The 15,413-nt window shown below is 39.6% G+C and overlaps 1 protein-coding gene across 3 annotated transcripts in view; it reads left to right on the top strand.

Annotated features, from left to right (window-relative positions):
- Positions 1-15,413, top strand: part of nr3c2 (nuclear receptor subfamily 3, group C, member 2) — a 382,882-nt gene that overhangs the window by 302,190 nt on the left and 65,279 nt on the right. For all 3 annotated transcript variants that reach the window (XM_072256042.1, XM_072256041.1, XM_072256044.1), the window contains exon 6: positions 2,056-2,200. In XM_072256042.1, the coding sequence (XP_072112143.1) occupies positions 2,056-2,200 (145 nt within the window). The remainder of the gene's footprint in view (positions 1-2,055; positions 2,201-15,413) is intronic.

Here is a 15,413-nt window from a genome sequence, read left to right as displayed (position 1 = left end):
GACTGGGCTGAGTTGCCAGATGAGGTGGTGAGGGCAGGAACAGCAACAGCATTGAAGAGGTACCTGGACAGCTGCTGGAATGAACAACACATGGTGGGGTATGGGATTAGCTGCAGCCATCTTGGATTTGTATCTACAGGCAGTATGGTCAGCATAGATGTGATGGGCCGAAGTGTCTGTTACTGTGCTGCACAACTCTATGATCCTGTGCTACTTTGACTGTGCCAGCAAGAGATCAGTTAATGCATTAAGGGGAAGATGTGTGTTAGGTGGAAGGGTGAATAACTGTGGGACGGATTGTGTAATAATGGGATGGAATGTGCTTGAGAAGACAGTGGGAGGAAGAGACATGGTTTTTCCATCAGAATCTGAATGAAGAGGATGCCTTTATACCTTGGTCGCCATTCAACATCAAGTCTATCACATTCTCAGGGTAATCTCATAAACCGCATAAGCTCGGGGTGGCACAATGGAGCTGAGGCTCCTGAGTGCCAAACCCGGCGTTCAGTCCTGACCTGTGTGATGTGTGCACACTCTACTCTGGTTCTCTCCCCGGTGCTCCAGTTTCCTCTCACATGTCAAGTATTTGTGATTTGATAGGCTAATTGGGCACTTTGCATTGCCATCAGAGCATAGGTGTTTGTTGGTCTTTTTTTTATGGGTTATTTTGGGTTTCTTGTTTTGTGGCTCCCTGTAAGAAGACAACTCTCAAGGTTGTATAATCTATACATACTTTGATAACAAACATGCTTTGAAATTTGAACTTTGACAGGTAGGGTCTGTGGTCGGATTTGATAAAATCATGGTGAGAAAAAAAAAGTATTACTGTAGGGACAGTGCAAATGGTCAGCGAGGACTTGTGCACTGAAGGGCCATTTTTTGTGCTGTATGTCTCTGACTGTAAATCTCCTTCCTCCGTGTATTTCCTCTTTTATTTTTACAAATTCACCCCGATTCTTCAACTATCAGTGTACATGAACATTAATTTCCAACAAGTAGTTACCACCAGCACTGACATCAGATGTGTGTGAAAACCAAAAGCCATCCAGAGAATCTCCACTGAATTTTAATCCACTCATTCTCAGGGTGAGCATGCAAAACCCTTACACAAAGCACCAGAAATTATGATCAAGTCTGTTCAACCACTGCATTAACGTGCCTTTAGTACCAAATCTCATTAAGTACCCCAAGCAACATTATTATTTAATTAATGGGCTTCTGCCTCCCGCTGGTAGGGAGAGGTACCTCCCTGCAGACCAATATAACTACCAGTATCTTTTCCATTAAAGTATCATTTAAACAAAAAGCAAACTTTCACCATCTGGATTCCATTCTTCATTTCTTTCTGTTGTATTTAACCACAAATACATCAAATTTAATGTTTGATTCTTTTTAAATTGTGACTTTGAAATTGTGTTAACATGCCTGCAAATTAATTGATCACAATGCACAGAAGTAATTTTATTTCACTTACTTATTTATACTTACTTGTTTACTTATTTTGTCAATAACTCTGGTAATTGTTGCCCATCACTCATTCCCTAACGATACAGTTAGGAATCTATCACATTGATGGGTACAGATGGTATATTTCTGTCGATAAACGACATTATTGATCAAATGAGTTTTATCACATTTTGGTTTTTCCATGGTAACCAGTTTTGCTACCAGTTTTTTTAAATTTCAAGATTTATTTGATTAATTAAATTTAAGTTATCCAGCTGCCATGGTGGAATTCAAACTCGTATCTCTAGGTTGATGGTTTCTAGTTCAGTAACTTAACCACTAAACTGTCATACATCAGAAGGTGGAAGCTGGAGTAAAGCAAAATATGTTTGACATTCCCCATGAACTCCTACACCCGAGTGTTCCTTCTGCAACAGGAAATCATAATCCAGCCTTCATTTGACAGTCCTGACAGTATCGAGTACAGTGGTGGGCATGAGGTTAAATGGGAACGTTAAGTTGAATCTAAATATTCAGTCCAAAAAAATATCAAAGTACAGCGAGTACAGTTCAAGCAATCTTTTATGGCTGTCGTATTGTGTTTTTCAGGATTCCGTGTCATGGCACTTGATGACCAAATGACTCTGCTCCGGTACTCTTGGATGTGTTTAATGACGTTTAGCCTTAGTTGGAGATCGTACAAACACACCAATGGCACAATGCTTTACTTTGCACCAGATTTGGTGTTCAATGAGTAAGTGTATTTCATATTAATTTTTTGATGGCTTGTTTATAGATTTTTACCCATACCAATAATTGTATTAGGCAAAGTAACAAAAATCAGATTAATACATGGCATAAAAACCAGAATCAGGCTAAGTATCACTGCTGTAAGTCATGAAATCTGTTGCTGTGTGGTGGCAATACATTGCAATACATAATAATAAAATAAACTATGAATTGCAGTGAGAAATATATATAAAAATTAACTAAGTAGTGCAAAAAGAAAGCAAGAAAAATGTGAGTTACTGCTCATTGTCTATTCACACACATCAGTAGAAATTTGCGAGAGTCTTTGTGACATACCAGGTTTCTGCAAACTCTTAATGAAATATAGCCACTGTTGTACTGCTTTTGTAATTGCATCAATATGTTGGACCCGGTACAGATCTTCAGAGATGTTGACACCCAGGAACTTGAAACTGTTCATCCTTTCCACTGCTGATCCCTCAATGAGGACTAGTGGGTGTTCCCTCGACTTCCCCTTCCTAAAGTCTACAATCAATTCCTTGATCTTACTGACGTTCACTGCAAGGTTGCACACCACTCAACAAGCTCATCTGTCTCACTCCAGTATGCCTCCTTGTCACCATCTGAAATTCTGCCAACAATGGTTGTGTCATTGCCAAATTTATACATGGCATTTGAGCTGATGCTCAAACTGCTGATAATCTGGTTTATAGCACTTATCATCCAGTACTTGGCTGCTATGTGAGTGCATTGAAAACACAGTTTTTGATGTATGTTGATGTACAGTAATTATTTGCTGTGGTTGATTTTTATTATATAATATCCTGAGTAAACTTCAACAACATGCAACTTATATTGATGCTTTTAAGTGACAATTACATGGAATCTCTTTCCACAGCAGAAATAAACTTGAGACATCCATTTGTGATTTTCAACATCTTGATGTGGAGATTTTCAGAGAGTAACTTGACATCTTGTGTAAAGAAGTAATAAGGATCAGGTAGATCTCTGACAGAACCAAGCATGCTAAAGTCACAAGAAACTGATTACCGAAAACAGACTGATGAGATTAAAGATGTTCATATTTATCAGGAAGGTTGACATCAATGTTTAAAAAGCTTAAGTTAGTCAGCAGGTATCCTAAAGCTAAGCTTGTGAAAATGACAAACAGCATGAGTATGAAAATAGTCTGGAGAGTGCATCATTGTGTAGTGCCAATAAGTGCACCATAGGAGGTTAAAAGAGAGTTTATAGAAGGCATTATTGAATATCATTAGACATCAGTCAGAATTCTTGGCACTCAGTAACATCTATCTGCATGTTTTAAGTGGAAGCATTCTCTTAACAACATAATAGATCCTGCCATTGAACCAGTATGACATACCCTGTAAAATCCACCATTGGAAACTATATATTGTAGAAAAAAATGGATGTGTAATTCGGCAGCACCTGTGTAACCCAGTCCAGAATGCACAGATGAACTGTCATAGAACATGGAACTAAACAGCACAGGGACAGGCCCTTCAGATCATGATGCTGTGCCAAATGAATTCATCTAGTAATTGAGTGCCTAACTAAATTAATCCCTCCTCCTTACACTATGTCCATATTCCTCCATTCCCTGCATATTCATGTGCCTGTCTATCTAAGAACCTGTTAAATGCCTCCTCCACCACCCCTCACAGAACTCACACAGGAGTTCCAGGCACCCACCACTCTCTGTGTAAAAAAAAACACTTGCACCTCATACCTCCTTTGAACTTACCCTTCTCACGTTAAATGCATGCCTTCTAAAATTAGACAATTCTACCTTGGGAAAAAGATACCAGCTGTCTATCTATGCCTCTGATAATCTTATAAACCTCTATCAGGCCTCCAGTCGACCTCCAACGTTCCAGAGAAAACAACCCAAGTTTGTATAACCTCTCCTTATAACAAATCCAGCATCCTGGTAAACCTCTTCTGCACCCTCTCTAAAGCCTTCAATTCTTTCCTGTAATGGGACAGCCAGATTTAAATGCAATTCTCCAGATACAGCCTCACCAGTGGTTCATAAAGCTGCAACATAACATGCTGAATCTTTAACTCACTGCTTTGTCTTATAAAGGTAAGTATGGCATATGTCTTTATTGACTTGAGCAACCACTTTCTGGAAGCTATGGGCTTGGACTCCAGGATCCTTCTACACATCAACACTGTTAAGGTTTCAGCCAATAAGAGTGTTGTCCCTTTGCATTTGATCTCCCAAAGTGCAATATCTCACGTTTGGCCAGATTAAGCTACAGTGTGTACATCGGCATTTCTCTGCCCATATCTGCAATTGATCTGTACTGTATATTTGACAATCCTCTACACTATCCAGAACACCACTAAACATTTTATCATCTACAAACTTACTAACCTAACGATCTATATTTTCATTTATACACAGTATATCACAGACAGCAGAAATCCCAGTACAGGTCCCTGCAGAACACCACTAGTCCTGCACATCCAGATAGTGCAAGCTCCATCAACAGTGACCCTCTAGTTTTCTATGGGCAAACCCATTCTGGACCCAAATGTTCAATTCACCATAGGTTTCATGTATCTTAATCTTCTGGATGAGGTTCCTATGAGAGTCCTAGTCAAACACCTTACTGAAATGGATGTAGACATCGATTATATCCACATTCCTGCCTTCATCAATTAATTACTTTTGTCACCTCTTCAAAAAACGCAAACCAGCTTTGACATTCATAAAAGCAGGGCTTATCATATGCCTCAAGTATACTTTCATGTCTGATCTACATTTCCTCTGATTCTCCTAATGTGCAAAATCGTATTGATAGCAGCCGAACTATACTTAAGGATTAAACAACCACAGCCCTGTTACAGTAAATAATTTCAAAGATTTACAACCCTCTGCAGAAGGTAACTTCTTTTCATCTCAGCTCTGAATAGCTGACACCGTATTCCTGGAACATACCATCCAGTTGTAGGCTCTCCTGCCAGTGTAAATTATCTCTTAGCATCTGGAGTCATATTGTCATACAGCACAAAAGAAGGCCCTTATTTTTCTGCATTTATGCTAATCCCCTTTCCTGCATTTGGCCATATCCCTCTCTCCTCCCTTTCTATCCGTGAAGCTGTCCAAATGCATTTTGAAAAATTGTACTCACTTTTACCACCTCCTCTGAAAGTTTATTCCCTTTCACACCACCCTCTGCAGTTCTTTTTTAAAATATTTCCTCTGTCAAATTAAAACTACATCCCTTACTTTGGAATCCTCTACCCTTGGAAAAAGAACTGTTGCTATCTAGACACACTATGCCCTCTTAATTTTATCAGTCTCTATAAGATCACCACTTCGTCTTCTGTGTTGTGGTGAGAGCAATCCCTAGTTCCCTCTTACTTCAAATGCTTTAAGAAAAGATCTGAAATTTTATTTATTTCTGTTGGCCATTGCCATTTTATGAACCCCCTTTTTGCTCCCCTAACTGCTTTCTTAAGATCTCGCCTATATAAACCTCAAAGAAATTATTTGATAACTTTTTTTTACTTCACAGATGCTTTCCTTTTCTCGATCAAACTCTCAATTTCTTTTGTTGACCAAAGGCTTCTTACCCTTACAGGAACATGCAGATGCTGAACTCATGAAATTTTGCTCCTCAGTGCATCCTATTTATTGGATGTTGGCTTTTCCCACTAGCAGCTTCTCCTAAGCTATGTTTATCAGGTCCTGTTTTGTACTTTCGAACGCAGCCCTTCTCCAATTGACAACTTAACTCCAGATTCACATTTATTCATTTCCATGAATACCTTAAAACTTAAGGAATTGCAGTCACCGTTCGCAGTAAGTTTCTCCACAGACACTTCCATCATCCTTATACCCTAAAACGGGGTCAGGTACAGCTCCCTCTGTAGTGAAACTCTCAACATACTATTTTAAAAGCCATCTCTGGATACATTTAACAAAGTCCACCCCATTTTGACCCTACTCTAAGGCAATCCCAGTCAATATTAGGAAAGTTAAAATCACCCACTACTACAACCATATTGCTTTTACATCCTACTGCAATTCCCCTACGTATTTGTTCCTTCAAATCCTGCCTACTGTTTGGAGGCCTATAGTGAAACCCCATCAAAGAGATTGTTCCTTTGTCATTTCTAAATTCTAACCACATAACTTTATTTGCTGATTCCTCCAGGAAATCCTCCCTGAATACTGCTGTAGTGCTCTCCCTGGTCTGCAGATCATGAGTATAGAATCTCCTCCCTTTTAGAAACTCCCTGTTATATCCGAAAGTATAGTACCCAGCAATATGGAGTTGTCATTCCTGACTTCCCCTCAGACACATTTCCATAATTGCCACGATATTATAATCTGATGCACTGATGCGTGCTTTCAGCTCATCTCTCTTTCCAGCAACCTGCCTTGCATTAAAATAAATACAGTAAATCCTACAAGCCATCTTATCCTCTGGCCACTGTGCCCACTAATCATGCCAGCTCCCTTTACTACATATGCTTCTCTCTTTTGCTACGCTATCATTTTGAGTCTGATCGCCCTCCCTATTACCCCCACCTGTCTATTTTAAACCAACTCAAGTAGCACTGGCAAATCTCCAAACCTCCCTGTCAGGATATCGGTCCCCCTGAAGTTTCTGCGCAACTTGTGCTTTTAATACAGGTCACCTCTGCCACAAAGGAGATCCAATTATCTAGATATCTGTGGCATCTGCACCTGCTCCTTAGCCATGCATTTAGCTGTTCTATACTTTAACCCGTCAATTATTTTTAGAATCTTCATATCTCAATATGATCACCTCAGTATTCAAAATTGGTGATTATAAGCCGGACCTTCTTAAACTCTCCTCATAGCACAACCCTCCCATCCCAGGAGACAGTCCAGTGAAATCATACCATTCTGACGCAAGACAAGTATTAGCAAAATTGCGCATGGAAATCCAAATGAAACACATTTACTTTTGTAAGTGAACATGCATCCAATAATGGCAATCTACCATTTCCCTTTCTAATTGCTTGTTATATGTATATGTTTACATTCTTTTTCGAATGGACCAGAGTGCAATGATCCCTTCCTTTTTATTCATTCTTCACCCAGTAGTAATACATGCTGCTTTCCTATTTCTTGCACCAGTCATAGGGTCATAGTCATAGAAACAGTCCCTTTGGCCCATCTAGTGTGTGCCAAACCATTTAAACTGCCTACTCCTACTGACCTGCACTGGGACCAAAGCTCTCCATACCCCTATCATCCATGTACCTATCCAAAGTGTGTAGCTTCACATCATACTTCATTGGTCATCCTCATGCCTCCTTGCTTAATCTGAACTATCCTTTAGCCCATGTAATCATCAATTACTCTTAGATATGTTGTATATAAAATATTTTCAAACCTTATACTACTTCTTTTATGTATTTCTGAACAGTAACCAACATTTCATCTTACTCTTTCACCAGTGTTTGAAATTCTGTTCTGAAATATTCCTGATTTTTGTCAGGCATTGCAAACAACACTTCAACTTTACCTCAGTGACTGCAGAGACCATTGATTTGTACAGTAGGATGTCATGGATTTACCCTTGCTCTCCATTCATTAAGCCTCTTTCTCTTTGCAATGACCTTCTTTTGGAGCACCCCTTTTGTCTTTCGGCTGGGTTTATTGACATTGAGTAGCTATTCAATTGTTTGGACTGGGCCTTGATCACATTTTGAAGTTTCTGGGGATTATACCCATCTTAATCTAATTTTATCAGATAACCTATATGCAGAACTGACAGAAGCTTAGCATTTACAACAATCAAAATTCTGCTTTTTCATAAATACACTTAAACAAAGTGCATTAAAATCTGTATAGTATTTCTAACTTGTGTGCAGAAATATATGTTTTAGTCACATACCCAGCAGTGCTGATTCTTTTAAATCAAAAATGCAATTGTTCTTTTGTGCTTACACAATCAATCCACAGTAAGTAGAGGAGGAAATTGGGCAAAAACAAAGAACATTTGAAATGAAGACGAAAGAACAGAGAGGGAGAGAGGGAGGGAGAGCAAAACAAAAGAGAAGAGAGAAAATAGGAGGTGTATTAAGATCTGCCAGCATAATCCTCAAAATGGTCTCACCTGAGAATCATGAAAGGTTTCAGATAGATCAGTCTAGGATAGTTTCCCCTTATGCTGTTTTCTTGGTCTGATGCTTCTCATTTACCTGATCACAAGGATCACCTTTGCCTTATCCCCATCAACTCAACAGAACTAGACACTGAGGAATATGTGACAGTCTTAGTAGCTCTGTTCTCTCTGAAATCTGATTGATTTCTTCGTGAGTTAATGTATTTCCTTGAATGAAAAATTAACTCAACTAAGGTGACAAGTAAGAGCTGACTCAAATATGCTCCTTCCTGGTCTAATTTGGTTAACAAAAATAGTACAACCATGGCTGACAAAGGAAGTCAAAGCTAATGTAAAAGCAAAAGAAAGGACATACAACAAAGCAAAAATTAGCGGGAAGATAGAGGATTGGGAAGCTTTTAAAACCTACAGACAGCAACTAAACAAATCATTAGGAGGGAAAATATGAAATACAAAAGCAAACTAGCAAACAGTATCAAAGTGGATAGTAAAAGCTTTTTCAAGTATGTAAAAAATAAAAGAAAGATGAGAGTGGATATAGGACTACTAGAAAATGAGGCTGGAAAAATAATGGGGGACAAGAAGTTGGCAGATGAACTAAATGAGCATTTTGCATCAGTCTTCACTGTGGAAGATTCTAGCAGTGTGCCAGATGTTGAAGGAAGAGTTCTAGCAGTGTGCCAGATGTTGAAGGAAGAGAAGTGAGTGGAAGGTGTGAGGGAAGAGAAGTGAGTGCAGTTACTATTACAAGAGAGAAGGTGCTCAAAAAGCTGAAAGGGTACGTAAGTCAACCGGACCAGATGAGCTGTACCCTAGGGTTCTAAAAAAGTTAGTGGTAGAGATTGTAGAGGCATTTATAATTAACATTCAAAAATCATTGGACTCTTCCGTGGTGCCAGAGGACTGGAAAACTGCAAAAGTCGCTCCACTCTTTAAGAAAGGAGGAAGGCAGCAGAAGGGAAATTATAGACCAGTTAGCCTGACCACAGCGTTGGGATGACGTTGAATTGTTAAGGATGAGGTTATGGAGTACTTTGTGACACAGGACAAGATAGGACAAAGTCAGCATGATTTCCTTGCCTGATGAATCTGTTGGAATTCTTTGAGGAGATTAGAAGTAGGATAGATAAAGGGGATGCAGTGGATGTTGTATATTTCAACTTTCAGAAGGCCTTTAACAAGGTGCCACACATGAGGCTGCTTACCAAGCTAAGAGCCTGTGTATTACAGGATGGTTACTGACATGGTTAGAGCATCTGGCTGATTGGTAGGAGGCAACGAGTAGGAATAAAAAGATCCTTTTCTGGTTGGCTGCCATTGACTAGTGGTGTTCCGCAGGGTCGGTGTTGGGACCGCTTTTTTATATGCTGTATATCAATGATTTAGGTGATAGAATAGATGGTTTTGTTGCCAAGTTTGCAGATAATACAAAGATTGGTGGAGGTGCAGGTAGTGTTGGGGAAACAGGTAGGCTGCAGAAGGACTTAGACAGATTAGGAGAATGGGCAAGAAAGTGGCAAATGAAATACAATGTTGGAAAATGCGTGGTCCTGCACTTTGGTAGTAGAAATAAATGTGCAAACTATTTTCTAACAGGGAGAAAATCCAAAAATCTGAGACGCAAAGGAACTTGGGAGTCCTTGTGCAGAATACCCTAAAGGTTAACTTGCAGGTTGAGTCAGTGGTGAGGAAGGCAAATACAATGTTAGCATTCATTTTGAGAGGTCTAAAGTACAAGAGCAGGGTTGTGATACTGAGGCTTTATAAGACATTGGTGACGCCTCACCTTGAGTATTATGAACAGTTTTGGGCTCCTCGTCTTAGAAAAGATGTGCTGGCATTGGAGAGGGTTCAGAGGAGATTCACAAGGATGTTTCCAGGAATGAAGGGTGATCATAAACGTTTGATAGCTCTGGGTCTGTAGTCGCTTTAATTTAGATAGATGAGGGGGATCTCATTGAAACCGTTCGAATGTTGAAAGGCCTTGACAGAGTAGATGTGGAAATGATGTTTCCCATGGTGGGGGAGTCTAGGACAAGAGGGCACAGCATCAGGATAGAGGGGCGTCCATTTAAAACAGAGATCCAGAGAAATTTCTTTAGCCAAAGTGTGGTGAATTCGTGAAATTTATTACCAAAGGCAGCTGTGGAGGCCAGGTCATTGGGTGTATTTAAGGCAAAGCTTGATAGATTCTTGATTGGATGCGGCATCAGACATTACAGGGAGAAGGCTGGGGAGTGGGGTTGAGGAGGGGAGAAAAGGATCATCCATGATTGAATGACGGAGCAGACTCAATAGGCCAAATGGTGTAATTCTGCTCCTGTGTCTTATGCTCTTATGATCTAACATTGATCCTGAAGTGCGTATGACGTACTACCCACTTCATACAGAGTGGGATAAAAAAGACAAGGCCCAATCTCAGCCCTCACCCATGGAAATCTAGCGAATTGTTAGCAGCATTGACTACACCAAACCTAAAACCTAAGAGGTTCCAAAGTGTAGAATTAATAACTGATTGCACTGGCAAGAAATTGATCATCATCTCTGAAAGTGAGGGTATGAACATGGTTAACAAATCTTTTGTTGGAAAGTCCACATCTACAAAACTTAATGGTGCACAAGACCAAAGGCAAGTTTTAATCAAGTCTAGTGTTGATTAATGGAATGGCATTAATTTAATGCTGTTGAATGCCAGTGTATACGTGGGAGGTCCACCAAGCATTGGTATGTCAAATGCCTAGAAATCCTGAAACAAAAATCATAGCCTTTGTGCAAATCTCTTGAAGTCTTGAATTTTCAGTTGCTTTTCATTTTTCATTGACAGAGTGCACGAAAATCCAGTGTAACTAGGCAGTCCAATTTCTTGGCAAGCATTATATTGACAAAGTGGGAAAGAAACTTTGGTACGTTTCTACTTGGGCCCTAATTTGATTTGCAAAAGAATAACTGTGGGAGATTTTACTCATTTCACTGTTTCGTCTGAGGATAATAAACACACGTCTGAGTGTTTGTCTTCCTTAAGAACCCAGAGCAGCTGTAACAGTTAGTGATGTGTATTATCTAATAATGAATTTATAAGCAAGATCTGACCTCTTGTGCAGTTTAAGGGATTTTAACATTTTTCTTTAGGGAGGGTTCATCTTACGTAAAGCAATTTTGAGTTATTCTTATCCTCGGTTTTATTTTGCTGGAAGACTCACTGTTCACAGCCTCCATGATGTCATAAATACTTAATTTATAGCACTTTCTTTTAATTATATTTTCAGATTTAGAAAGGCGTAATGGTTAATCTGTAATGAATTGTAAAATACTGTCTACATTAAATTCAAAGCATTCTTTAGGATAATTCTATTGTTATACCTTTATTTCCTGTCCCATTCTTTCCACATCCTTTGCAATCCCCAGAGAGGTGGGCTCAACCATCTGCCAATCATAGTCAGTAACTAGACAATGGGGAGCACATGAAATAAATTGAATGAATTCTTACTGATTCAACAATGATACGATATACAGATGTATATTTCTGAAGAAGCTGTCATGTTCACGTGCTCACTTGTGACATTTTAGTTCTCTTCTGCAGAGGAGAAGGAAGTGAAGGAGCAGTTAACACAGAATAGCTGCCTCACTGTTTTTTCCCCTTCTGTTTGTGTATATCTGTGAAATCCTAAACACTTAAACAAAAAAGATCCGTGAATTTCCCATGCAGTAAACAAATCCCCATTAGTGAAAAAAATCAGAGATTAGCAATTAGGATCTGTTGATTTTTATTGAATGGGGTGCTGAAATAACATTAAAGATGTCTTACTACAATTACATGAAACCCTAGTAAGGCCACACATGGGATATTGTGTATAGGCCCAATCTCTTCAGTGAAGTAGAATATACTAGCAATAGAGGGAGTACCATGAAGGTTCACCAAATGAGTTCCTGGGATTGTGAGAGAGGTTAAGTAAACACACTTTTGAATATTAGAGTTCAGTAAGATCTCACTGAAACAGATTTTAAATGGCTTTTTAAGGCTAAATGTTTGTCTCTAAGTGGGGGTACAGTCTCAAAATATAGACTCAAAAACTTAGGATTGAGATGAGAAGAAATTTCTTCATTCAGATGGTTGTGAATCTTCGGAATTCTCTAACTACAAGATCAGTGGAGGCTTTATTTGCTGTACATAATCATGACAGAACTGGTTTATCTTTTATGTTACTTTCCTAACCCCATTGCCCTTGAATCCCCTTTTGTCATGAAGGGAGTTTTGTGGAGCAGACAAGAGGAACTAATTGGCCTTCTGCTATTGCAGCAATTTTTTATCTTCTTATTCCGGATACATCAAAAAAACGATGTATTTGTTTCCTACAAAATAATCCAGAGATTCTCCATACTGTAATATGAATTTCCTTGCAAGATTCAAGGTTCCTTGCATTTCTCATTTACATTCTCATAGAACTCCTTTACACTAAAAACAGTGTAGATAATCCCACTGAAGCCAAAAACAAAGGTCTGAAAGAATTTAATGCCAAAGCAGAAGTGTTTCTAACAATATTGGATAACATATTCAAAATGTTGCATTTTAATGCTGATATTAACAAAACACAAGTTTTATCCAAAATATTCTCACTTGGATGTGTTAAGATTCTATCACAAATCTATAAATGGAGGTTTTTCTGCTATTGGCTAAACTTGGAAGGGAAGTCTTGCTCATTTGAATGACCTTTGTAGTTTTAGAACCTAATCAAGATTTTTGCTTGAATGATAGTCCAGAGGACAGGGTTAACAGAGGACATAATATCAATTTAACAGAGGATTTGGAAATGTTGCCAGGGTGATGGCAACTACTCAGATCAAAAGCTTTTGAAGCACTCCATGTAGGTTAGAATATTTGGATTTTTCCAATTATTCCAGACTGTTAGTTAGAGATAGAGATAGTTTCACTAAACACCTACACTCTGTCCGCCAGAGAAAGCAGGATCTCCCAGTGGCCACACATTTTAATTCCACATCCCATTCCCATTCTGATATGTCTATCCACGGCCTCCTCTACTGTAAAGATGAAGCCACACTCAGGTTGGAGGAACAACACCTTATATTCCATCTGGGTAGCCTCCAACCTGATGGCATGAACATCGACTTCTCTAACTTCCACTAATGCCCCACCTCCCCCTTGTACCCCATCTGTTATTTATTTATTTATATACACACATTCTTTTTCTCTCTTTCCTTTTTCTCCCTATGTCCCTCTCACTATACCCCTTGCCCATCCTCTGGGTTCCTCCCCCCCAGTTTTTCTTTCTCCCTGGGCCTCCTGTCCCATGATCCTCTCATATCCTTTTTGCCAATCAACTGTCCAGCTCTTGGCTCCATCCCTCCCCCTCCTGTCTTCTCCTATCATTTCGGATCTCCCCCTCTCCTCCCACTTTCAAATCTCTGACTATCTCTTCTTTCAGTTAGTCCTGACGAAGGGTCTCGGCCCAAAACATCGACTGTACCTCTTCCTCGAGATGCTGCCTGGCCTGCTGCATTCACCAGCAACTTTTATGTGTTGCTTGAAATTCCAGCATCTGCAGATTTCCTCGTGGTTGGATTTTTCCTGTCTAAGGAAACCTTTGACCAATCTCTTAACTTCCAGTCCTGAGGTTGCCCATTCTCGGCTTCTCTTACCTTCTCTGAATATCTTCCTTTCCTCTAGACTCTGTATCACTCTAGCCATCCAGCTTCATGGCTTCTCAACCACCTGCTGCCACAGCTGGGTATCGATCTTCATCCTTAAGAACCCATTCTCCCTCTATTTCTAATTTTATAAATCTGCAAGGCTGTGAACTTCCAGCCCCTGTGACCCTCACACTTCCCTTTTGGTGACCCTTCAGTTCTCCAATCTCAATAGTTTCTCAATCTTTAGCCTTGATGACTCACTCTCAATGCCTGAAATCCCTACATGGTGCTATCCCAGTTTGGTTCTCAGGAGCATTGCCAAGGAATCCCAGGTGTGAATGATTTCCTCCCCTCCAACTCAGCAACTAGCCAATAAACCCACCAACGCCCCTTACCCCCAGCAACTGGCCAGTAAGCTTAGATAAGAGGATGGTGAAATCCTGCCTTATAGTGCCCCAGTCTTGATGGGTTGCATGGCAAATTTTTATTTTCATTGAGAGAAAATAAATTCAAGGATGCTTGTGCAAACAAAATTCCTGTGTAAATATAGAGTAAAAAAATGCATCTTATTTACATCTTCCCAGCAAAGTGCCATGAACATCTACAACCCCCATTTCCAGAAAAGTTGGGATATTTTCCAAAATGCAATAAAAACAAAAATCTGTGATATGTTAATTCACGTGAACCTTCATTTAACTGACAAAAGTACAAAGAAAAGATTTTCAATAGTTTTACTGACCAACTTAGTTGTATTTTGTAAACATACACAGATTTAGAATTTGATGGCTGCAACACACTCAACAAAAGTTGGGACAGAGTTAAAATAAGATTGAAAAGTGCACAGAATATTCAAGTAACACCGGTTTGGAAGACTCCACATTAAGCAGGCTAATTGGTAGCAGGTGAGGTATCATGACTGGGTATAAAAGTAGCGTCCATCAAAGGCTCAGTCTTTGCAAGCAAGGATAGGTCGTGGCTCACCCCTTTGTGCCAAAATTCATGAGAGAATTGTTAGTCAGTTCAAAAGGAATATTTCTCAATGCAAGATTACAGAGAATTTAGGTCTTTCAACATGTACAGTACATAATATTGTGAAAAGATTCAGAGAATTACAGGTTTAAGGTGCTGGGGAGTAGGTACAGAGGAGATGTCAGGGGTAAGTTTTTTTTACTCAGAGAGTGGTGAGTGCGTGGAATGGGCTGCCAGCAACAGTGGTGGAGGCGGATACGATAGGATCTTTTAAGAGACTTTTAGAAAGGTACATGGAGCTTAGTAAAATAGAGGGCTTTGGGTAAGCCCAGTAATTTCTAAGGGCGGGACATGTTCGACACAACTGTGTGGGCCAAAGGGCCTGTATTGTGCTGTCGGTTTTCTATGTTTCTATGTTTCTAATTCAGAGACATCTCAGTGCGTAAAGGGCAAGGTCGGAAACCA

The sequence above is a fragment of the Mobula birostris genome, chromosome 4, assembly GCF_030028105.1.
Source record: "Mobula birostris isolate sMobBir1 chromosome 4, sMobBir1.hap1, whole genome shotgun sequence".
In the NCBI taxonomy this organism is placed as follows: Eukaryota; Metazoa; Chordata; class Chondrichthyes; order Myliobatiformes; family Myliobatidae; genus Mobula; species Mobula birostris.
This window is presented reverse-complemented; position numbering and strand designations above follow the sequence as displayed.